A 23,750-nucleotide genomic window follows, 5' to 3' on the forward strand; every position below is an offset into this window, starting at 1 on the left:
TCTGTATTTATATATATATGTGTGTGTGTGTGTGTGTGTGTGTGTGTATATATATATAATATTCTGTAACTCTGTAACTTCTATCTTATCTTATCTTATCTTATCTTATGTGTACCGTCCCTCCAAGTCTTCTTTTTTAGATAGCTATAGATTTAGTCTGCTAACTTTAGTTTGTAGTTCAGTTACTTTATGATCACGTTCAAGTTCAGCTATTATAGCATCCTTTCTGTTTTCCAAAGGCACTACTGCAGCCCTAACTTCCCTCATAACTGTTTTATGATAGCAACAATCACTGCTACACGCCATACAAGCAGGGCTACAAAGCTGTCTCACACCCAGCTTTTGGGAAGTCTGACCACAACGCCATCTTCCTCATTCCCCAGTATAAACAAAACATACGGAGGGAAGAAGTAACCACGAGGGAGGTAAAACAGTGGTCTGCCCAATCAGAAGCTACGCTACAGGACGCACTCAACGACGTTGACTGGGACATGTTCAGAGCATGCGCAGTCGACATCAACGAGTTTACGGAAGAAGCAGTATGCTTCGTCAATATGCTAGCGGAGGAGATTATCCCCACTGCGAGAGTCACCACATTCCCAAACCAGAAACCGTGGATGGACAGATCGATCCACACTGCAGTAAACGCCAGGACCGCCTCCTACAACGCGGATCATACGGCGTGCGGTGAGAGATGCCAAACACCGGTACCGGGAACGTGTGGAGTCCCGCTTCCACCAGGGCGACACACAGAGTATATGGCACGGACTACGCACCATTACGGACTACAAAGCCAGGGATACTGCGCCGATCAACACGCAGTATCCCTGGCTATGCAGTTCTACGCCCGTTTCAAGGTTAGCCAGGCGGCTAATGCTATCTACCGCCTGACTACCGAGGACAGTGACGTCATCAGCGAGAGACCGGTGACCAGCATCGCGGAGCATGACGTCCGAGCGGCACTGAGGAGAGTGAACACAAGGAAAGCGGCGGGGCCAGACGGCATCACCGGCCGTCTGCTGCGCTGCTGTGCTGACCAGCTAGCAGGTGTGTTCACTTACATCTTCAACGAGTCCCTGGCGAAGTCTGTGGTCCCCACATGCTTCAAAAGATCCACCATCATCCCTGTGCCCAAGAACAGCAAACCCTCATCCCTGAACGATTACCGGCCAGTTGCACTGACCTCGGTAGTAATGAAGGTGTTTGAGAGGCTGCTGAAGAACATCATCTCCTCCTCCATCCCAGACACCACAGATCCGCTGCAGTTCGCCTACAGATCCAACAGATCCACAGAGGATGCCATCGCCCACGTCCTACACACCACCCTCTTGCCACGTGGACAAGAAACAGGGTAACTATGTGCGAATGCTGTTTGTTGATTACAGTTCAGCGTTTAACACAATAGTGCCCTGCAGACTGTTCACAAAGCTGAGGGATCTGGGACTTAACAGCCGTCTGTGTGCATGGGTGTTGGACTTCCTCACTGGCAGAACTCAGGTGGTGAGGGTGGGCAGGTGCTTCTCCAACAGCATCACCATCAACACAGGAGCACCTCAGGGATGTGTCCTCTCGCCACTGCTCTACTCCCTCTACACTTCAGACTGTGTGGCCACCCATGGCTCCAACACCATTGTGAAGTTTGCTGACGACACAGTGGTGTTGGGTGCCATCTCCAACAATGATGAGGCGGCCTACATGGATGAAGTGAAGAATCTGGCATCGTGGTGCCAGGACAACCACCTCCAGCTGAACGTCAGCAAGACCAAGGAGCTGGTGGTGGACTTCAGAAGGGGTCAGCACAGAGACTACAAGCCCATTATCATCAATGGAGCTCCAGTGGAGAGGGTGCAGTCCTTCAAGTATCTTGGTGTTCACATCTCCTCAGACCTGACATGGGCTGCCCACATTCAGGTCCAGACCAAAAAGGCTAGGCAGCGCCTGTATCACCTACGACAACTGAGGAAGTTCAGGGTCTCTCCAAAGATCCTCAGGATTTTCTATACAGGCGCTGTGGAGAGCATCCTCACACAGAACATGACATCGTGGTTTGGGAACAGCTGTGTGAAGGACCAAAAAGCTCTCCAGAGAGTGATCCGTACAGCAGAACGCTGCTGCAGGATTGCTCTCCCCCCGCTTCAGGACACCTACACCAGGAGATGCCGGACTAGAGCAGCGCAGATACTGAAGGACCCGTCCCATCCTGGCAACAAACTGTTCCAACTTCTGCAATCTGGTAGAAGGTTCTGCATCTTCCGGGCAAGGACAGAGAGACTCAAGAGGAGCTTCTATCCCCAAGCCATCCATGCCCTAAACACACACACCCGCCCTCTCACATCATCTATAATTGACTGAGACAGGACTCTTCCAGACACTAAACCAAGGCACAATGTACATTTCAATTCCTTTAATTTTAAATATGTTTATATTGTCTATCCTGTAAAATAGTCAGATGTCTATTCATATTAATGTACAGAATTCACCTGCTTGCTGCTACTACTGCACATTCACCCAGTGTATATACTATATGTCTGTATATATATATATAATGTTCTTCATCTACCCCCCCCCCCCCCCCCCCCCCCCCCAATTTTTGCACATGTCGAGGAGCGTGTCAGGCTACATTTCACTGTGTGTTATACTTGTATAACTATGCATGTGACAAATAAAGAACCTTGAACCTTGAAATACTTTAAATTTACATTATTAATTAAGCTAATTAGTTCTTAGATGTTCCTGCACATATCTTTATGTGAGTTACGTCCATTTTTCAAATTTTTGTTGCCCGTCTCCACTATGCAGTGTTTGTACTGAAGAACATATCAGAATTAAATGAGGCAAAGATTGCAGGCTTATTTCATTAACATTTAACACATCATTCCAGCTTTGTTGAGGCGTGATTTAGGTGATGGTACAAGGTGTCCAGTTAAAGTCTTTTTGTTTGTTTTATTTTTGATTTGTTGAAAATGAAGACGAGGTTTGGTCTCATTGAACTAATGAGCTCTGGATCCCAGCGTCTCACACACAAACAGACAGATTATTGAGTGATAGGCCATCGGTCTAATGGGGCAGCTATTGTTCAGGAGCTAGAACAGGTCGACCACTAATGACATGGGTGTTCATTAGATCCTGTCTCTCTAATGTTCTTGTGTATCCACGGTTAGGACACAGAATCAACACCTGCCATGCTTTTTAAAGCTGTATGAATAGTTTGATGGAGCACTTCTCCCTCTGTATCAGCATGCTCTCTGAGCAACAGAAGAAGGACAGACACATTTGATAGGATGCAAAGTAGCAGCAGTCAGTTTTGCATCCTTTAAGCCCAACGAGGTATACTTTTTTCAGAAAACTAAACACATCCGCTGCCTGGGAGTATGTCATTTACCTCCGAGGTGTTATACTCTTACTGCTGTCCTTTGTGGGTGCCAGAGCCACAGTTATAGGTGCAGCTTAATCATCCCAAGGTTTTCCCAAGGATCACCCCTATCCTTAGCTAAGCTACAGTCTCAATCTGCTTCTTTACACGAGTTTATGAAGCAGCTCCTTTAGTTTTCTTTCCTGCTGCATTTGTGCCTGAGATGCAACATCTAATAGAGCTCTGTTGTTGTTGCTGTCACGTCTTTGTTTTCACCTGAAAACTTTGTTGTTTAACAAAAGCTACATAAAGTGCTGAAGCTGTGTGAGCAGTCCCTGAGACTAGAAGCTAGCGCTACATAAAGTCTAGTGTACTTCTGTCCATATCCTTCCATATTTTGCCAGGAGAGGAGATCAAAAGCAGCCTGCCATGTGCATTCAAACAGACGAGCTCATTCTAATTCATAGCTCACCTACTGTAAGTTAAAACTACAAAGAAGATGTCTCGTGTGGCCTCTCACTTCATTTAATTTATTTAAATGTAGGGTTTCTCCTCTCAGCCGGGCCTCACCTCCCTTCCCCCAGCTGCACGCATGAGTGCTGTCCACTGAAATCTGGCGATGCTGCAGAGAACTGAGAGTGAGAGAGTGATTCACTCATGCTTTCTCTCTTACTGAAACACACACACACATAAAGTACACATGAATAACAACACACACTCTCACACACATCCTGAGACCACACTAAAGGGCACGTCTTGTAAAAACAATGCATCAGTTTGAGTATTATTTATGTGAATATCCCATGTTTGACTTGTCATCTCTGATACTGCTGTAGCCTACGTAAGCCGCATTCCAAGTGAATATTGTGTGGATGACATTACCATGGGCAAAGACAGAGTATTATGGGCCCAACTGCACAGAGGAGCAGCACATCTACAAACAGAGTTCACGTATACATGAACAGGAAACTCATGTGAATCACAGCAGACCCGTGAATGAGCTGAACTGGAAACAAATGGGCACAACTCCATTTATAAATACGTGATGAGGTTTGTTTAAATTACTATTTCTCTGTGATATGACTTCAACAGCTATGCTAAAGCTGCGTGCAACATTTTGTGCAATGTGCCAATCAAATCCCTGAACTGCTTATAAAAATCACTGAAGATTTACATATGAAAAAAACCCAAAACACCCAGCACGCCCCTGTGGGCGGTTTATCCTTCAAGCTCGGGTCCTCTACCAGAGGCCTGGGAGCTTTAGGGTCCTGCGCAGTATCTTAGCTGTTCCCAGGACTGCGCTCTTCTGGACAGAGATCTCCGATGTTATTCCCAGGATCTGCTGGAGCCACTCGCCTAGCTTGGGAGTCACCGCACCTAGTGCTCCGATTACCACGGGGACCACCGTTACCTTCACCCTCCACATCCTCTCGAGCTCTTCTCTGAGCCCTTGGTATTTCTCCAGCTTCTCGTGTTCCTTCTTCCTGATATTGCTGTCATTCGGAACCGCTACATCGATCACTACGGCCGTCTTCTTCTGTTTGTCTACCACCACTATGTCCGGTTGGTTAGCCACCACCATTTTGTCCGTCTGTATCTGGAAGTCCCACAGGATCTTAGCTCGGTCATTCTCCACCACCCTTGGGGGCATCTCCCATTTTGACCTCGGGACTTCCAGGTTATACTCGGCACAGATGTTCCTGTACACTATGCCGGCCACTTGGTTATGGCGTTCCATGTATGCCTTGCCTGCTAGCATCTTGCACCCTGCTGTTATGTGCTGGATTGTCTCTGGGGCATCTTTACACAGCCTGCACCTGGGGTCTTGCCTGGTGTGATAGACCCCAGCCTCTATGGATCTTGTACTCAGAGCTTGTTCTTGTGCTGCCATGATTAGTGCCTCTGTGCTGTCTTTCAGTCCAGCTTTGTCCAGCCACTGGTAGGATTTCTGGATATCAGGCACCCTCCTCTATCTGCCGGTGGTACATACCGTGCAGGGGCCTGTCCTTCCATGATGGTTCCTTGTCTCCCTCCTCTTTTTTGGGTTTCTGCTGCCTGAGGTATTCACTGAGCACTCGGTCAGTTGGGGCCATCTTCCCAATGTATTCTTGGATGTTCGTTGTCTCATCCTGGACTGTGGTGCTGACACTCACCAGTCCCCGGCCCCCTTCCTTCCGCTTAGCGTACAGCCTCAGGGTGCTGGACTTGGGGTGAAACCCTCCATGCATGGTAAGGAGCTTTCTTGTCTTTATGTCAGTGGCTTCTATCTCCTCCTTTGGCCAGCCTATTACCCCAGCAGGGTACCTGATCACGGGCAGGGCGTACGTGTTGATGGCCCGGATCTTGTTCTTACCATTCAGCTGACTCCTCAGGACTTGCTTGACCCTCTGCAGGTACTTGGTGGTTGCAGCTTTTCTAGCGGCCTCTTCATGGTTCCCATTGGCCTGCGGGATCCCCAGGTACTTGTAACTGTCCTCTATGTCTGCAATGTTGCCTTCTGGTAGTTCAATCCCCTCAGTTCTGACTACCTTCCCTCTCTTTGTTACCATCCGACTACACTTCTCCAGTCCGAACGACATTCCAATGTCATTGCTGTATAGCCTGGTAGTGTGGATCAGTGAATCGATGTCTTGTTCACTCTTGGCATACAGCTTGATGTCATCCATGTACAGGAGGTGGCTGACAACTGCTCCGTTCCGTAGTCGGTATCCGTAGCCAGTCTTGTTAATGATCTCACTGAGGGGGTTCAGGCCTATGCAGAACAGCAGTGGGGACAGAGCTTCTCCTTGGTAGATCCCGCACTTGATGGTGACTTGTGCTATGGGCTTGGAGTTGGCCTCTAGTGTTGTACTCCACATCCCCATTGAGTTCCTGCTGAAGGCTCTTAGGGTCCCATTGATCTTGTACAATTCTAGGCATTCCAGTATCCAGCTGTGGGGCATTGAGTCATAGGCCTTCTTGTAATCAATCCAGGCCGTGCACAGGTTGGTCAGTCTGGTCTTGCAGTCTCGGCTGACTGTTCTGTCTACCAGTAGCTGGTGTTTTGCGCCTCTGGTATTCTTGCCAATTCCTTTCTGTGTCCCGCTCATGTATTGACCCATGTGCCTGTTCATCTTAGCCGATATGATGCCTGACAGGAGCTTCTATGTAGTACTGAGGCAGGTTATTGGTCGGTAGTTGGAGGGGACCGGTCCCTTCTTGGGGTCCTTGGGGATCAGGACCGTCCGACCTTCGGTTAGCCATTCCAGGTGTCTCGTTAACTAGCAGCTGGTTCATTTGTGCTGCCAGACGCTCGTGGAGTGCAGTCAGCTTCTTCAGCCAGTAGGCGTGAACCATGTCGGGCCCTGGTGCTGTCCAACTCTTCATACTGGAGACCCTTTCTTGGATATCTGCCACTGTGATGGTTACTTGACCCTGTTCAGGGAGGTCGCTGTGGTCTGCCCTCAGATCCACTAGCCACTGAGCATTGCCGTTATGGGTTGCGTCCTTCTCCCATATGCTCTTCCAGTATTGCTCTGTCTCCAGCCTTGGTGGTGCTGTTCTCTTATTATTATTGTTCCCTTGCCACTGAGAGTACACCTTTGCTGGTTCTGTGGAGAACAGCTGGTTTATTCTCCTGCCTTCTATCTCTCTGGTGTACCTCCTCAAGCGGCTGGCCAAGGCTGTGAGTCTTTGCTTGGCAGTTTCCAAGGCCTCAGGTATGGACAGCTTGCTGTATTTCTTATGCACCTTCTTTGTCGCACCTTTCTGCAACTCCGTTAGTTGGCTAACCTCCCTCCGTGCTACTTTGATCTTGCCCTCTAGCCTCCTTCTCCATGGAGGGTACTGCCCCTTGTGGCTGTTCAACTTGTAGCCAAGCATCTCACTGATCACTGCTGCCATATTGTAGATCAGCTTGTTAGTGTCGGTAATCGTGGTTGTGGGTATTGTCCGTAGTGCTGCATTAACATCATCTAGCAGACCTTCTGAGGGTACTTCACGTAATCTTGGTAACCGGCTACGGGGGATCCAGGTTTCAAGCTTGGCCATGATCCTATTTTTCAGGTCAGTTCCTCTCGCACTCAACGATCCTTCTCCTATCGGACTTGGGGCTATGTACCCAATCTCGGCTTAGGTTACTGTGTCGGACACCGCCTCCAAAGGATCTTATCCAGCACTGGACAGGAAAACAAGCCACTGGTAGGGACGAGAGGGACGGTTGTCTGGCATAGCGAATCCATCGATGATTAATCAATCTGAAGGTCAGCTGGTCACGGGAAACCCTAATAACATACAAAGTTCAAAAAAGAAAAAAAATGAAACAGGAGTGAAGATGACGACGGCCAGCCGTGCACACAGGCGCCATCACGCAGCAAAGACGTCTCCTTATGTCTCCTTACGTCCCGCAGTGTTGGTGAAAATATTTAGAGTTAAAATTAATTTTATTCAAATGACTCTGTACAGTGTAAGCTGTCAAATCTTGCAGGAAATTCACTCTTTCAGAGTTATTATAGCACCATAATCCAGTGTTGATGAAAATTCTCCAAACTCAGTGTAACAAAAGTACTCTGATAAGCTCCGCCCTTGTTTAGGGCCACTGGGGGGAAACAAAGGTGGGCGTCTTTTTTTTCTTTCCCAGAATTCTGAGATTAAGGTCAGAATTCTGACTAATGGACAGATGCAAAGCTGGATATGGTTCTGTGCAGTTCACTGTGGATTTGTGGTGTCACAGATATAAGATACAAAATCAAATTGGTTGAGCAACAAGGTGTGGAATGAGGTTGAGAAGACGTCAGTACAGCTGCAGAGGGCATGCACTGTGGTACACGGATGACTATGACAAATTAAAACCATATGGCATGCTGCATAGACGGTTTTAACTTCTATGTTTTATAGATGGAGGCTCATACCTCAAACAATGACCCTAAATTGATTGCAAGTTATTTTCTGGGCTGGTTTCAGTCATTATGCAAATGTACTGTTTATAAGGTTGGAAACCTGCAGTCAGCTGAGACTGAAGAAGCCACCTGGATGAGTGACGAAACGTTTCTCCCACTGAACAGATTCAACTTTTGGGATTTCATTTTAATACTTTGATGGAATTGTACTCATGTTATCAGTGGAAGTAAGTGCACCAGAGGGGCATGGTTAGTGAGTTATTGCCACTGGTTAGTGAGTCTGTTCCCTAGCGCTGTGGAATCATTGCACACTGAGTATAAAGTGTTGGGCTATGTATTTAACAGTAAGTGTAGCACCATTCTGTGTCCATGTGCTGTTTTGTTGTTGCTGCTTATTTTTTATATTTATTAGAGGTCACTTTATATATCTCTGTTTTAATGACTTCATAAGCCTAAAGTTATTGTTACATGGTGTCAAGGTCATGGGTCGGTGACACAGTGTATTATTATTATTATCATTATTATTATTATATTGTTCCTGGTCAGTCAGGTCTTATGTCTCTCCTGTCTCCATGCTCCGTGTTCTACGGAAGAGGATTAGGGCCACAGGAAAAAAAAAAAAAGAATTCTGACTTTAATCTCAGAATTCTGACTTTATTCTCAGAATTCTGACTTTTTTCTCAGAATTCTGACTTTTTTCTCAGAATTCTGACTTTAATCTCAGAATTCTGACTTTTTTCTCAGAATTCTGACTTTTTTCTCAGAATTCTGAGATTAAAGTCAGAATTCTGACTTTTTTCTCAGAATTCTGACTTTAATCTCAGAATTCTGACTTTTTTCTCAGAATTCTGACTTTTTTCTCAGAATTCTGACTTTAATCTCAGAATTCTGACTTTTTTCTCAGAATTCTGACTTTATTCTCAGAATTCTGAGATTAAAGTCAGAATTCTGACTTTAATCTCAGAATTTTGAGGTGGGCACCTGCAGGCTTCCAGCTTCGGTGACAGCGATGTGTCCAGTTTGGCAGGTGGAGAACTAATTCACTAAATATGGTGGATATAAGTGACTTTTTGCGTGGCCGAGGGGTCCCCGAAGATGCTATTTTATTAATGGAAGAGCAGAAGGTGAGTAACAAAAAAGAGAAATAGTTTGGTGTCTCCTATTTTTACAGGAAAACAGTTACGGTACAGTTACGGTTAGCTGTTAGCATGCTTGTTAGCTTATAATGTTATATAGGAATGAACGTGTTTCACGATGTTACAGTATACTAGGTGAATTGACGTTTTAACTGTTGTTGATCGCAGGATCATCCCAGATGGGTTCGTTGCATTTTATTTTATTGTTCTACTATTTCAGAGTTTTTCAAGGCAGTTAAGCGGAGCTGTGTTACAGATGCTAGCCGCCTGCCAATATCACTGATATATTTGATGTGTACAAGTAAGTTACACTTAGTACAGCGGAGGAGAGAAGCTGTAATGAATGTTTATGCGGATATTTCACTCAGAAAAATGGGTGGCGTTCATACACAGCCACCGACACAGCCCCGGTTGTTGTTCTGACGGTGGCCGACTGACGATCCCCTCACAACATGTTAGCTAACACAAACTAATGTAGTGCATGTAACTGTGTATACGTTAGTGGTACAGTGTCGGAAGAAATGAGCAAACTGTTTATAATGTCAGAATGACATCATCTTTCTCCTATATATAAAAGTGCTGGCTGAGGAGCGCTGCCGGGTTGAACTTTGACCTCGGAGTGACGTGACGTTTGTTCGCACAACCAATAGAAGTGCAGAAAGTCGCAAATCAGGCATATTGTTCGCATAAACACAAAAATAAATAACGAAATAATCCCGATATTGTGCCAAAGACTGATTTACAATGTTACTTTGTGTTCTATGTGTAATACCTTTGCTTAAATGACTAAATGGACTGTGTATTTATGACTCTGCGTTATAGTCTTACATACATAAGTAACATTCATATGTACAGATAAAAATGTACAGAGCTATGTACACAAGCGTGTACACAAAAGTCTACTGTTGATCGAGCTGCTCAGTGGTCGTACAGTCTCATGCAGAGAGCGTGGAGGTGTTGTCCATGGTGGATGTTAGCTTAGACAACATCCTCTCCTCCCCAGTCTGCTCAGTGGACTTTAGCAGACCGCTAAAGCTGGCCCTCCCGACCAGTTTGTTAAGTTTCCCCCGTCCCTCTCTGCCATTCCACCACTCCAGCAGACCACAACATAAAAGACAGCAGACGCCACCACAGTGTCGTAGAACATCCTTAGAAGACGTACTACCTACATCATAACCAATCAAGTCCCGCTTTTTTTTAAATACAGAAGAGGATTTATTATTTACTGAAAGGCTATGCCTTAGTTTGCTTCTTTCATTATTGTGTTTCGCCCTGCATAAAATAGATAGCTTTTCTGATAACTACAGTCAATACTCTCCTACTGGCATTAGCGGTGACCTAAGAGGCTTAACTTTAATATTGCTTTGCAGTGTAAATGTTGCAGAAAATGACTGTCTTTTCTTTCTTCCTGTGTGCAGATTGACTGTGACGTCATAGCGCTGATGGATGACGCAACTTTGGCAAACTACATTCCCTCGTACGGAGACCGAATTGCCGTCTTCAATTTCTGCAAAAGCAAGCAACCACTGTCAAAAAGAAAACTAGGACTTCTGCAAAAAGTTCACCTCTCAAAGTGAGAGAAACAGTGGCTGACATGTCAGATTTGGATGACTTAATAAGACTGTATTTCAGACTTTCTTTCAGTAACAAAGAAATACTTTCAATTTTAGCACATAGTCATCAGACAATTATAAGTGTTCGAACTCTAAAGAGAATTTGTAAAAGACTTGGGCTTTTTAGAAGGAAGAATCAATCAAACTTGGAGGAAGTGCTAGCCTTTGTCCAACAAGAGATCATGACAAATGGACAGATGCAAGGTTATCGTTGGCTACATCTACGTGCAATTCAACATGGATTTGTGGTGTCACAAGATACTGTAAGATGCATAATCAAATTGCTTGACCCTCAAGGTGTGGAACTGAGACGAGCTCGACGGTTGAGAAGACGACAGTACAGCTGCAGAGGGCCAAATGCTCTCTGGCACATGGATGGCTATGACAAGTTGAAACCATATGGTATTGCTATCAGTGGCTGCATAGATGGTTTTAGCCGCTATGTTTTATGGATGGAGGCTTATACTACAAACAGTGACCCTAAATTGATTGCAAGTTATTTTCTGAAAACAGTTTCATGCATCAGCGGATGTCCAGAAAGGTTACGTGCTGACCGAGGTACCGAAAATGGTTGTGTCGAACAAATGCAGATGTTTTTACGGAGAAACCACACAGACAGTTTTGCAGGTGAGAAAAGTTTCCTTTACGGAAGAAGTACGGCCAACCAACGTATAGAAGGATGGTGGGCTACCCTACGCAAACAGAGTGCACAATTTTGGATGAACTTATTTCAAACTTTTCAGGATGATGGCCACTTCACAGGGGATTTTTTGGACAAAAGTCTTATCCAATTCTGCTTTCTCAATCTTATTCAGGTAAAAGCATGTGCTCATGCTATGTAATGTCTTAGCTGCATAAATAGAAAATATAAATATGGTTAGAACATTTTTTTTCTTTAAATTAAATATGAATTTTATTTCCATTTTAATATGTCTTGATGCATGCTCAATCAGCCAGGTAAGGAATGTTTTTTGACAGAACATTTCTCACACTGAAAACGCTACATCCAGATGAACAGAATCAACTTTTTGGGATTCCATTTTAATACTTTGATGGAATTGTATTCATGTTATCAGTGGAAGTAACTGCACCTTTCTCAGCACAGGTGCATGGAGCATTTTTTTTTTTTATTGCCACATGGTTTAAATTACTATGGAGTCTGTTACCTAGTGGTCCTTTGGGCACGGTTTCAGAAAGCAATCCTATCATTTGGTTAATTCTCTATTGAAAATTTATTGTAGAATCATTGCACACTGAGTATAAAGTGTTGGGCTATCTATTCAACAGCAGAATCATGCAGCACCATTCTGTGTCCATGTGCTGTTTAGTGAAAGTGCTCTTTTGTTGTTGCTGCTTGGTTTTACATTAATTAGAGGTCAGTTTCTATGTCTGTTGATTAATGAGTTAATAAGCCTCAACTTTGGCTAAATCTACTGGTACATGGTCTGTTTCATATACCGGTACTTATATTGTGTTGTTTTTCATGTAGGATGAACTTGATGAAGTTGTGAACACATGGAACTCGCACAAAATCCGGCCAAGTGGTAGTGCAGCATCGGGTCGACCAGTAGTAATGTACTCATTTCCAGAGCTGCACAGTGCTGAGGATAGACTGAAGCCTATTTCTATGGAGGATATCACTTTGTGTATGGAAGAGTGTAGCCCAAAAGGTCAACACCCCTGTGATGAAACAGTCTTTGAACTGTGTTGTCTGCTTATGGTAGAAAATGAATGGGATGCCCCAGGAGATCCACTTGGTGCTGCGGATCTGTACATTAGGTTAAGAGAAGAAATACTGCAAAGTATTTAAGGAACTTCAGTGTGTAAATGTACAAATAAATACAAAATATTTCTCTTTATCTTGATAACGTGATTTGATAGTAGGTGCCATGTCTTACAGGTACCTTTTATGCAGGTATTTCTGCACTGCATTAAATGAAAAATGTTTTTCTACATTCACACTACCATTAAACAGAAATGTTTATATATTACTTGAAAAAGCTGAATATTGTGATATTATCAATCAGTTATGAAACACATGTCAATCCTTTTAAAAGGCCATACATTAAACTGCATTTACAAATGTTATATTTTTGATTGAATCATAAGTGGTGTAAACCTGCCTACCAGTAAATTGCAATATAAATTTCTGTGTTTTGTTGCCAGACATGTGCATAGTATATAAAATATAAACTGACCAGCTCCCTGCTCATTGTTTTCTGTATCAACCTTTACTCTTAATATTCATGGCTGGAAACCCAGGCACCAGCATATGATATGCTAAGTGCCCGGGTTATCTGTGGTATGTTTCAGCAAACCATAGTAGCATTAACAATTCTAGGTCTTGACAACAGCACGTTTCTATAAACGTATCATTGTTAATATTTAAAGTCGTTATGCCTTTTGGGGAGCTTTTAGTGCAATTATATTAAAGCAAAGCTATTATAATCATTTACCCATATGAAGATCCATCACTTAATTATTAATGTATTTCACTTCTGTTAGTTGTAAGATATTTTAGCTGGTTTTTCATGTAAAATGACCACGAATCATTGCTATACTGATTCAGTGTTAGCTGTTGTATACAAGGCTCCTTCATGATATGAAACCTAAAATTATAAGAAACATACCAAAAATATTTTGACTTTTATTTGTAGTATCCCAGCAACAATGCAACAAAACAGTTCCTGCAAGTGGAACCAAGTTATTGTCCCATTAAGTGCAACATGTTTTACATTTATATTTGTGTATCTTTATGAAATGTTTGAAATTAAAAATAAATGGTATTCTTCCATGTTACTGAGCTCATGTGTGGCAGTCTCTTGAATTCTGGCATGTTCAAATAGATATGGAGTTTGATGAACATATTCAAAACAACAATACAAATGTACTGTGTACAGTAACATTTTATTGGAAAAAGTTTACAAGAAACCTGTTCTTGCCAACGCCAATAACATGGCTAAAACTCATAACCGTATAAGCTGCCCTGTAACAAGAATGACTCAACTTTTAAAACAAACTTATAGATCTCATATAGTCTTGTTATGCATCAGTATACATCAGTGACTTACTGTAAAGACCATGAACACTGGCTATTGTGGTATCACATATTCCTTCAGTGTCATCTATGGTATAGAAATAAAAACAAGTGTGAATGACTGAGAACATACATGCATACAAATAAAAATGCATAATTTCTGGCAGTAACAAGACATTTTTTCAGGTGTTAAGATTAATACTATATCTGAGAACATGACAATTTGGCATTACAAAAGGATGCCTGAATAATCACAGTACTTGACCACTGCACTGAAGTGTACAGTGTTTATTTATGATCTCAGTAATCAATAACCATCTTCAAAACAGACTGAATCCTTTAAGCAGCTTGAATCAATTTGATGGATGAATAACAGGTATGCTTAGAAACAATATGACATTAAGAAAATACTGGAATTTAAAAAAATATTTTCACCAACTTTATATGGAACCTTTGTAATCAACAACAAATGCCAAACTTTGATACCTTAACCTACCTTAACTAAAAATTGCATATACTGTAAAGCAAAATGTTTTCAGACATGACAAATGCTAAAGTATAAAATTGTACTTATTCCTTTTACAATACAGTGTTGCATAACAGCATTACTTTTACGTTATAACTATGTTCAGTTTTAGCCCTGACCTAATAAGAAAATACCATCTGAATGAATTAGTCTTTCTACTAATTACTTACAAAAGTATTTGACTGTGCTGAGCTCTCACACCACACATGGTGCATTAAAGAACGTTTAAGAGCAGTTTAATTATAGTTTATAGATCTTAAGTAATCTTTCTTCATGCTTTTGCTGAAGGTTTCTGTCTTACAGCTGGAAAGCTTGGATTTGGTGAAGACAGCTCTGGATATGGTAGTAAACAGTGTACCTGTTCGTTTTGTTTTGTGACTGTATTATGTAAAACTCAAAATGATAAAAGAAAATGAAATATTAGCCAAAACTAGACTTCTAACAGAGATGAGAAACTTCTCTCTAATTAAAAAAAGTATACTGTATAAGTTCAAAATACATAAAAATACATATTCCTAACATCTCTTTACAGTTATGCTCTAGTGTGCATGAGCAGTTCAAATGTAGCGCATTGCTGTGAGAGTCTAAACAATGTCCATCACCCAGACATTACTTTCAAGAACTGCATTAAATTCAGAACGAAAATCTGGGAAGTTTTCATAGCTGTTAGCTAGCTGCAGAACATTCCCACACGTGCGTCCGACTGGTCTTCTTGTAAACTCTGTCATATCTTAAAATTCCACATAAATACTGTTTGTTACTATAAGGTCAAATCCGGTGCAGAAACGCATAAATTTCTGAAGTTTAATGTTATCCAGCTCTCTGATGAATCTTTTGAGATGATTTTTCACTTCTTTTTGTTGTGGAGTCAAATCCACAGCAAATTTCAGCAGCTGGCACACTTTTTTTGAAGTTGGTTGCAGTTCAGAGAATAACTTGGTCAGTCCCTCCGGACTGAGGGAGATATGGGGGTCGATGATCTCCCGCCAGCAGTCAATAACAAACATTGGTTTTTGGACAAGCTCTTTTTGTGCTATTTCATCAAGGATTGTAGGAAGAGTCTCAGCAGTGATTCTTTTTCTACAGCCATAACTGTCAAGAATTTCCACAAGATCATCCAAGTCAACTGCAGAGAAATCTTTTACTGCTTCCATCAAAACATCACATTCTTGGCTGCTGACAAACTGTAGAAAGTGTGCTTTAAGATCACTGTAAACACCACTGAAAAGCACTTGTTCCATAAAAGGGATTGCAAGTTTATTTGGAAAATACTGACATTCTTGGTAACCTTTCAGGAGTATTCGCCCAACTGCCTTCCATTTTTCAGCAGGAAAATCATGGCGAATGAATGGCACTTTAATGGTTGCACCTAGGGTGCATCGCTCATAAAATTCATGCCAGAAGCATGTGAGTACATCTCTTAGTATTCCTGATCCAGTGCCTGGTTCTTCTGTGTTGTCTGGAAGTATGCACTTCACATTCAGTGTTTTGGTCAAAATCTCCTCATCAGAGAAAGCAGTAATCATGTCATGTAAAGTGTCAGTATGACGTATGGTGATTGTTATTATGTTCTCTGAATTAGGTGGACTGAGGGGTACAAGAAAACCCTCATAGACTAATGTGTCTTCTGTATCTTCTTCAGCATCAAAAAATTGGACCAAAAGTAATTTCTGGATCATCTAAAATTTCTGAACCAGCGATGACTTCATCAAAATTACCCCTGACTTCCCCCACTTGCAATGGATTAATATCACTGCCACTGCTTTCTGAGACAAACACCACTTCAGATGTCTCGCTGGCATCTTCTTCAGGATCTTTTGGTTTTGTTGCAATGTAGAAGCGTAACATTGTCAGTCTCGCTGCCTCATACATATTGCCAATAGACTGGCAGGTATCATCAGTAAGGTGGTTCTGTTTAAAGTCCCAAACCTCAAACTCAAAATCTGTTTCACATCCCTTAGGAGATATGCCATTAGGAAAAAAAAGTTTCTTTCCTTCCTGAAGAATATCTTTTAATCCAGCATCAGTGGCCATTTGAATTTTTCTAGTGCCACCTCCCTGCTTCGCTCTCACCTGTTTGGCTATTTTTCCATCACAATGTATCCATCCTATCTCAACATTGCGTGTTGCTTTTTGCTTCTTTGTCTGTCTTATTCCTGCATCTGTATGTGAAGTGTTCTCCTTTGGACTTTCTTTTCTGGTTTTCATTTTCTCACGAAGTTTTTGCAGAAGTCCTAGTTTTCTTTTTGACAGTGGTTGCTTGCTTTTGCAGAAATTGAAGACGGCAATTCGGTCTCCGTACGAGGGAATGTAGTTTGCCAAAGTTGCGTCATCCATCAGCGCTATGACGTCACAGTCAATCTGCACACGAAGAAAGAAAAGACAGTCATTTTCTGCAACATTTACACTGCAAAGCAATATTAAAGTTAAGCCTCTTAGGCCTCGTTAATGCCAGTAGGAGAGTATTGACTGTAGTTATCAGAAAAGCTATCTATTTTATGCAGGGCGAAACACAATAATGAAAGAAGCAAACTAAGGCATAGCCTTTCAGTAAATAATAAATCCTCTTCTGTATTTAAAAAAAAGCGGGACTTGATTGGTTATGATGTAGGTAGTACGTCTTCTAAGGATGTTCTACGACACTGTGGTGGCGTCTGCTGTCTTTTATGTTGTGGTCTGCTGGAGTGGTGGAATGGCAGAGAGGGACGGGGGAAACTTAACAAACTGGTCGGGAGGGCCAGCTTTAGCGGTCTGCTAAAGTCCACTGAGCAGACTGGGGAGGAGAGGATGTTGTCTAAGCTAACATCCACCATGGACAACACCTCCACGCTCTCTGCATGAGACTGTACGACCACTGAGCAGCTCGATCAGCAGTAGACTTTTGTGTACACGCTTGTGTACATAGCTCTGTACATTTTTATCTGTACATATGAATGTTACTTATGTATGTAAGACTATAACGCAGAGTCATAAATACACAGTCCATTTAGTCATTTAAGCAAAGGTATTACACATAGAACACAAAGTAACATTGTAAATCAGTCTTTGGCACAATATCGGGATTATTTCGTTATTTATTTTTGTGTTTATGCGAACAATATGCCTGATTTGCGACTTTCTGCACTTCTATTGGTTGTGCGAACAAACGTCACGTCACTCCGAGGTCAAAGTTCAACCCGGCAGCGCTCCTCAGCCAGCACTTTTATATATAGGAGAAAGATGATGTCATTCTGACATTATAAACAGTTTGCTCATTTCTTCCGACACTGTACCACTAACGTATACACAGTTACATGCACTACATTAGTTTGTGTTAGCTAACATGTTGTGAGGGGATCGTCAGTCGGCCACCGTCAGAACAACAACCGGGGCTGTGTCGGTGGCTGTGTATGAACGCCACCCATTTTTCTGAGTGAAATATCCGCATAAACATTCATTACAGCTTCTCTCCTCCGCTGTACTAAGTGTAACTTACTTGTACACATCAAATATATCAGTGATATTGGCAGGCGGCTAGCATCTGTAACACAGCTCCGCTTAACTGCCTTGAAAAACTCTGAAATAGTAGAACAATAAAATAAAATGCAACGAACCCATCTGGGATGATCCTGCGATCAACAACAGTTAAAACGTCAATTCACCTAGTATACTGTAACATCGTGAAACACGTTCATTCCTATATAACATTATAAGCTAACAAGCATGCTAACAGCTAACCGTAACTGTACCGTAACTGTTTTCCTGTAAAAATAGGAGACACCAAACTATTTCTCTTTTTTGTTACTCACCTTCTGCTCTTCCATTAATAAAATAGCATCTTCGGGGACCCCTCGGCCACGCAAAAAGTCACTTATATCCACCATATTTAGTGAATTAGTTCTCCACCTGCCAAACTGGACACATCGCTGTCACCGAAGCTGGAAGCCTGCAGGTGCCCACCTCAAAATTCTGAGATTAAAGTCAGAATTCTGACTTTAATCTCAGAATTCTGAGAATAAAGTCAGAATTCTGAGAAAAAAGTCAGAATTCTGAGATTAAAGTCAGAATTCTGAGAAAAAAGTCAGAATTCTGAGAAAAAAGTCAGAATTCTGAGATTAAAGTCAGAATTCTGAGAATAAAGTCAGAATTCTGAGATTAAAGTCAGAATTCTGAGAAAAAAGTCAGAATTCTGAGAAAAAAGTCAGAATTCTGACTTTAATCTCAGAATTCTGAGAAAAAAGTCAGAATTCTGAGAAAAAAGTCAGAATTCTGAGAATAAAGTCAGAATTCTGAGATTAAAGTCAGAATTCTGAGAAAAAAGTCAGAATTCTGACTTTAATCTCAGAATTCTGAGAAAAAAGTCAGAATTCTGAGAATAAAGTCAGAATTCTGAGAAAAAAGTCAGAATTCTGACTTTAATCTCAGAATTCTGAGAAAAAAGTCAGAATTCTGAGAATAAAGTCAGAATTCTGAGAAAAAAGTCAGAATTCTGACTTTAATCTCAGAATTCTGAGATTAAAGTCAGAATTCTGAGAATAAAGTCAGAATTCTTTTTTTTTTTTTTTCCAGTGGCCCTAATCCTCTTCCGTAGTGTTCCTTTTCCTCAGTGTCAAGTCTCTGTGTTATACTTCCTGTTTTACTTTGATGGTCCCTGTCTAATGTCATGAGCTGTGTCCCAAAACGTTGGCTGCATCCTTTGGAGAACCCGGCCTTCGTGGTCTACGTGGGCCGGGTCCTTCAAAGACCGAGAAGGCCGGAAGTGCGAGGCTGTGAAATGGGACGGTCTAGCCTTCAGATTTGTGTCACCGCTGTCTCGGTGGAGTTTAATAAACTCGGCCGTCTGCTCCTTGCTATCTAAAATATAACAGGACACTGGCGTAAATTCTCGACCGTCTCACACTTCTGTTTAATCAGTTTTCTGTTTGACGTTTATTCAGCTGTGTGAAAATCCCGGAGGAACCCACCCGATGGATTAATAAAGTTTTATTTAATCTAATAACTTTGATCTCAGCCAAACCGATTTACTTCGGAACAAATAAAACACAGAAAAAAGCCAAACAATAACATTTTTAAGTTATCCGAGTGACTTATATATCATGTTTAACCTGAGTAGCAAAAGAGCGGGGTCTGAAAATGATGAAGCCGGGAGTCCGCTGCTCTCGCCGGCTGTGTGACCATTGAACCCCCCGGCTTGCTATCGAGCTGGTGGGTAACAGACGTCTCCGAAAACGTCGGCACACTTTTGCAAATATGTGATGTCTTGATAAACCAAGCAGATATTTGTAATTTACACAGCTACATTCTCGCCTGAATATATGTTAAAAGTTTATTTTGTGGCCCAGAAAGAATAATAAGACTAATTTTAAAACTCAGTAGCGGCCGCCATTGTTGGCAGCTAAAATTTGGCTGGGCTGCGCTATGAATTCTGGGATATGGTGGGCCACGAAGGACACACCCGACCCATCCTTCAAATTCGGGGAAATGAAGGACGCATTTGTCGGCCGCATTTGAAGGAGTCGACGAATTGGGACAGCCTTCGTCGCCTGGCTGTGACGTAATCGGCCTTTAAATGCGGCCTCCGGAGGATGAAGCCGACGTTTTGGGACACAGCTAGTGTGTCTAGTTTTGCTTCACCCTGGTCTCGTCATGTTTCATTGCTCCCAGCCGTGTCTTGTTCCCTCGTTTCCCTCAGTGTATTGTAGCCCTGTGTTTCTCTTTCCGTGCTCCCTGAGATCTCTGTCCATGGTTTGCAGGTTACGTTACTATTTCCCTGTTTCTAGTTTTGGTTTGTTTTTGTAGGTTTATTTTTGTGGAGTTTATGCAACTGCAATAAAGCATCCTCTTTAAGTTTATTTCTGCAATTGAGTGTCTTGGGTCCTACATCCTGCCTGCCACACAGCCGTACCATGACTCATGGTCCATGTCATACATTTATACTCTTTTCCATGCAGGAGGAACTTGATCAGCCCAGTGCTGAGGATGGACTGAAACCTATTTCCATGGAGGAGATGACTGTGCGTATGGGAGAGTGTACGCCAAAAGGTCAGTATGCCTGTGATGGAACAGTCTTTGAAGTCTAGTCTGCTTGTGGTAGAAAATGAATGGGATGCCCCAGGAGATCCACTTTGTGCAGTACATCTGTATATTAGGTTAAGAGAAGAAATACTGCAAATATACAAATAAATACAAAATATTTCTCTTTATGTTGATCACATTATTTGAAAGTTGGTGCCATGTCTTACAGGTACTCTATCCGGTTGTTCAGTCTGACGTCACTAGCCGTGTCTGGGCCTAAACTCTGCTGCAGGTCCATATATCAAACGATCACTATGGCATTACTGAGAGTTGAAAAACTGTCTAAAGTCTTTCATCTTTAATAAAATGATCAGCGTTCTGCTCTACCAGGTGTAACAATTGAGTTTAACATCCAGGCATCCATGAAAACGGAATTTATGACATTTAACGGAGTTAGAAGTTAGCAGGGAGTTAGCTCGCTAGCTTCTATCTAAATACAATATAGCATGTCCTGACTGCGGGGCTTTGGAAACAAATTCAAACGTACAGCTCTGCTATCACTTCCAGCATAAATGAAGACAGAAAACTAAACAGCAGTGACGTTTGTAGGGTTACTGAAGTTGGGCTAGCTGGTATATAATGATGTGCTACGTGATTAGGGTTGCCAACTCCCTGAAAAATAAATAAGGGACACCTCGTGGCCAGGGCCGGGCAACCCAGTTCACCCTTCACAGTGTGGTGAATTTTGTAGCTCTTTTTTTGTGTGTGAAATTATTTTTTAACCATTTGACTTGAATTTGATTTAAGCAGATGCATATTCTTTGTGATATGACCATGTGGGAAACAAATGATCATTTAGCCATTTATTTTTAGCTCAAAATGACAACATTAACACAGTAAAACAGGTCTCTTTCTTAAACAGAAGCCTGTCATGCTTAACTTTTGAGAATATAAGTAAATCTTTCTTTAAAAGAACTCTGTCCTGCTTAACTTAAAATTATATAAATTAATAGAAAACAATAGAACGAAAAATATTCATGTAACAGTGCACATATAGTGCATTTAGTACAACTGGCTTCAGCTGAGGTATTATTTCAAACCCGCTTGTTCCCATGATTACGCATCATAACTCATCATCATTATTCATCTATGTATTACTTTTATGTATTAGTGATCTATTTGTTGTAATCATCTATCCTTGCAGTTGTTTATTACACAAAATAAGTTATATTATCACACTTCTGGCCACATAGCGCTGATATTCACTGCACATGCCCATATTAACCTTAACCAGAGGGTTTAAAAAAACAAACCAGTGTTTACATACCATATCTGCTTCTGCCGTGGCCTGGTGGACAAGAAATTGGTTAAGGGTTCCCCGAGCTTTCAGGCCCCTCATGTTCTTCATGTGCCCACCACTAGAAGCATGCCTATGGAAAAAGTGCTCCGGCACACAGTGCAGTGCGCTTTAAAGGTGTTATCGTGCATTTTCCCAGCCCAGTGTTTTCTTTTTCCCATTCCTCCCTGTGCTTTCGCAGCCTTTTTTTTCTTTCTCTGGGCGAACAAACATTGCTGCTCTAATGCTGGGCTTACACTGTGCGGTTTTTGGCCCATTTTGAGACGATTTTTGAGTTGTGCGGCCATTTTGGTGATCGGCCCAAATTTGGCCTTCATCGTGCGTCGTGTAGTATACGTGGGGTAACGAGAAGCGATTAACACCTCACGACCAGCTCCCGATCATCAATCGCTCGTGAGCCGCTCACACTGCTCACGCGCAAACACGTAAACGTCGGTGAAAAAGACGGAGCAGCACGGCTGTGCAGCGTGTGATCTGGACACAAGCGATGGAGGCACAACTTGTAGAACTTTGAAAAGCTCATCCGAGCCTTTTCGATGTGGCCTCACAAAATTTTCACGACACAACAACCGTGAAAATAGTTGGATTTACATGCTGCTCAATCACAGCTGCCTGATCATGTTTTTCATTAGCAATTTAACAAAGTTGATGGTGGTGGTGTGTCTGTGTGAGTGAAAGACAGAGAGAGAGGGGGAGCGACAGATTTTCTGTTATAACCTTCATTTTATGGAGGCACAGTGTGAGCTCTCAGGTCGCATCAGAGCATCGGCCGTATAGTGTGAGACCTGCATCGTGACCTACCAACGTCTAACCCCTGCGAGTCAATCGTGCAGTTTGAGCAGGAGCTGAATAACGTGACTGAAAAAATCGCACAGTGTCTGCCCAGCTTTAGGTGTACTGTCGTCCGAGACTTGCACCGCAGTGTCGGCGTTTGTTTCCCTGTCGGCCATGCTTCTTGTTGTGGTCATCTGTTGTCTTCCGGTATTTTCTCCGTAAGCGACCTTTCCTTGACCAATGAGATGAGCGGTAATCTGAATTGTCATACTCGAATTGTCATAAGTGTGCTGTCAGCTCATTGGTCACAAAGCAGGAGAGGGGCTGGGAATTATGTTTTCAAACAAAGCGTTAATTCCATAAACATTTATAGACTACTTTTGATTCTCACTGTATTACGGGACAAAGTGCGTCCCTTATTAGCTCAATATGGGACGTGAACTTTTGTTTCGAAATACGGGACGATTCCGTATTTTAAGGGACGGTTGGCAACCCTATACGTGACCGCTAGCGACACAGCTATGTTAGCATAATATAAACAAGCTAACTTTTTTTCCACTCGATAAAAGTTAACGTGAGTGTTCTCGGTGGTCAGGAACAAATGTAATCGCATGGCAGGATGCTGTAAAAGGACCAAACTTCAGCCAGGAGAACAACTGAGATAATCCATCCACAATACAAGGTTAGTCATTCATATACTGCTGCATGGGCTGGGCTGTAGCTACATCCTAAGGTTTTAAAAACTGAGCTTAAATAAATGATTAGCGGTAATAAAAGCCGAGGGAGGTCAACAGTGATCACTGACTGTTTTAGGAGCTTTTTGAGATCAAATAGAAGAAAATACAAAACATTAAACATGTTAACAACACAAAAGCCATATTAAACGCAGACTACTTTAGACCCGGAAGTAGGATTCGTCGTGTCATCACTGAACAACCGGATATACAGGCTTTTAGTTCAATTATATTAAATTATGTTATTATGGTATTATTAGGTATTATGTTCCTCATCACCTTTTCATTATTGTATTTCACTTCTGTAATGCTGTAAGATATTTTAACTGGTTTTCATTCAAATGACCATG

The 23,750-nt window shown here is 42.2% G+C and overlaps 1 protein-coding gene and 1 pseudogene across 2 annotated transcripts; both read right to left on the bottom strand.

Moving 5' to 3' along the window:
• Nucleotides 1-3,157: 3,157 nt before the first annotated feature.
• LOC146658368 (uncharacterized) lies at nt 3,158-23,381 on the bottom strand. The gene is made up of 3 exons (XM_085424114.1): nt 21,863-23,381; nt 6,582-7,614; nt 3,158-3,245 (listed from the first exon to the last, which is right to left on the bottom strand). Exons 2-3 carry the CDS (start codon nt 7,379-7,381, stop codon nt 3,158-3,160), a joined length of 888 nt encoding a protein of 295 aa, XP_085280240.1. The 5' UTR covers nt 7,382-7,614; nt 21,863-23,381.
• Nucleotides 13,754-18,528, bottom strand: LOC146658369 (uncharacterized; annotated as a pseudogene). The gene is made up of 2 exons (XR_014913698.1): nt 18,330-18,528; nt 13,754-16,902 (listed from the first exon to the last, which is right to left on the bottom strand). The product of XR_014913698.1 is annotated as an uncharacterized LOC146658369 (transcript).
• Nucleotides 23,382-23,750: the final 369 nt, after the last annotated feature.

Source organism: Rhamphochromis longiceps, linkage group LG11, assembly GCF_057381845.1.
Source record: "Rhamphochromis longiceps isolate RC_006_pf linkage group LG11, R_longiceps_female_GT1.1, whole genome shotgun sequence".
Taxonomy (NCBI): Eukaryota; Metazoa; Chordata; class Actinopteri; order Cichliformes; family Cichlidae; genus Rhamphochromis; species Rhamphochromis longiceps.